Source organism: Penicillium verrucosum, assembly GCF_028828655.1.
Source record: "Penicillium verrucosum strain IBT 35672 chromosome Unknown utg000004l_segment0_segment0, whole genome shotgun sequence".
Classification (NCBI taxonomy): Eukaryota; Fungi; Ascomycota; class Eurotiomycetes; order Eurotiales; family Aspergillaceae; genus Penicillium; species Penicillium verrucosum.
Window position 1 is genome coordinate 1,638,936 of NW_026643213.1, and position 1,660 is coordinate 1,640,595.

Sequence of the window (1,660 nt, forward strand, 5' to 3'; positions counted from 1 at the left end):
ATGGCGAGGATACGTCCTAAGACCCGTGAGCTGCGTTGACAGATGAAGATATATTGAGGGCACTTGACAATCTTTCAGGGAGTTTTTCTGCTGCTGCAGACGGAGACGTTCCTCGCCGGGAACCGATCCTAGGGAAACAACTCCTGATCCCGAGCAGCAAGCCGACCATGAAGCTATACAGCTACGTCACCTCAGCGCTCCTCCATCCCCCACCCCCGAAACCCCCCAATCTCCTCCCCCCGCCGCCGTTCCGCTCGACTCGCCGCCCGCCCCCGCGCTACTCCCATTCCCGCCCGCCCCAACTCGTACTAGCTTCATGGTCCGGTACATGCGACATGGCGAGGATACGTCCTAAGACCCATGAGCTGCGATGACAGATGAAGATATATTGAGGGCACTTGACACGATCAAGTGCCTGATATATAATGACCCACGACCTCCCTCAAAACTCCTACTTTAGAGACGGCGTATCTCTATTGTGGGAGTGAGGGGGGACACCCGCAATGGGCTCGCACTTCTACGCAGTGCTAGTTACTTGTAGCCTTCGGGTGAAGCTAATGCCCATTTCTGTCACAGCTTCCGATTGGGAAAAACTAGCCAATGAGGCCAGCCATTACCCTCGTTTGCGGGTGGCCGAGGAGTCGGCTCGCAGTTGGTATACCGGGGTCATGGCCTTCCGCGAGGATATCCGGGAGTTGATCCAGGCCGCCCGGGATAATTCATTTTGCTTTTTTCTTTAAGGACTTCTGATATCTCAATATGATCTTCGGCGCATTTGCCATTGAGCTTTCAGGTACCTATTTATTATATTCCGATGGCCAACCGTACCACTTCACCAAGTAGTGTAATTCATCTTCGAATATATAGTGGTCCTTGATTTCTTCGACTTCCCATTCGTCATCCTCCGCTAGCTCTAGCAAAGGCAATTGTTCTGGTTCACCCTCTCGTTGATGCCATGGCTGAAGTAGGGAAATACGGAAAACGTTGTGAATCGCTGTATATTGGCTGGGGAGTAGGAGGCGATACGCCTATTTCCCGACGCATTCGAGGATTCTGAAAGGTCCAATCTATGGTGGTGACAGCTTCTTTGTGGTGCCTTCTTTTAACCGTAGGTTTTTCGTCGATAGGGCTACTAAGTCGTTCTTCTTGAATGTCATTTCTTTGTGACGCTTGTTGTAGTGGAACGCTTGTGTTTCGGTTGCTGTTCGCCATGCTTTCTGTAGCTTTTCGCGAAGCTCTGTGAGCTTTTGGACTCGCGTACGGGCGACTATAGGGCTCACCATCACATAACTTTCTCATTGGCTAACTAGTGCCTTACAGCCTATACTTCATAGGTCACGCTAGGTCTCCGTGTTGTCAAAGGAAAGACCTCTGACTAGACGGCTTTAGGTCCATCCTTAGGTTTCCTTCTAAATTTCAATGTTGGAAAAGTTGTTACACTGATAGTCAGGGGAAGGCAAGATGGTTTCTATTCGTAGCAAGCCCACGCTGCCTATGGAGGGGCAGCGGGTCTGTGCTGACTAACTACTATTATATAACATCTGCCGCCGCCGAAAGGCTCGGCCGCCCCGGCCGTAGCGGGAAATGCGAGAAATATCAAATAAGCAAAGAGAAACATCATATATAAATAAAGCGATAAGTAAAGCCTTCCCTCTATCGT

The 1,660-nt window shown here is 50.4% G+C and overlaps 1 protein-coding gene across 1 annotated transcript; it reads left to right on the forward strand.

Moving 5' to 3' along the window:
• Positions 1-374, forward strand: N7516_010049 (uncharacterized protein; the record flags this gene model as incomplete). The annotated part of the gene is made up of 2 exons (XM_057222768.1): positions 1-25; positions 79-374. The coding sequence occupies 2 exons, from the start codon at positions 1-3 to the stop codon at positions 372-374; spliced, it is 321 nt and encodes a 106-aa protein (XP_057069989.1).
• Positions 375-1,660: the final 1,286 nt, after the last annotated feature.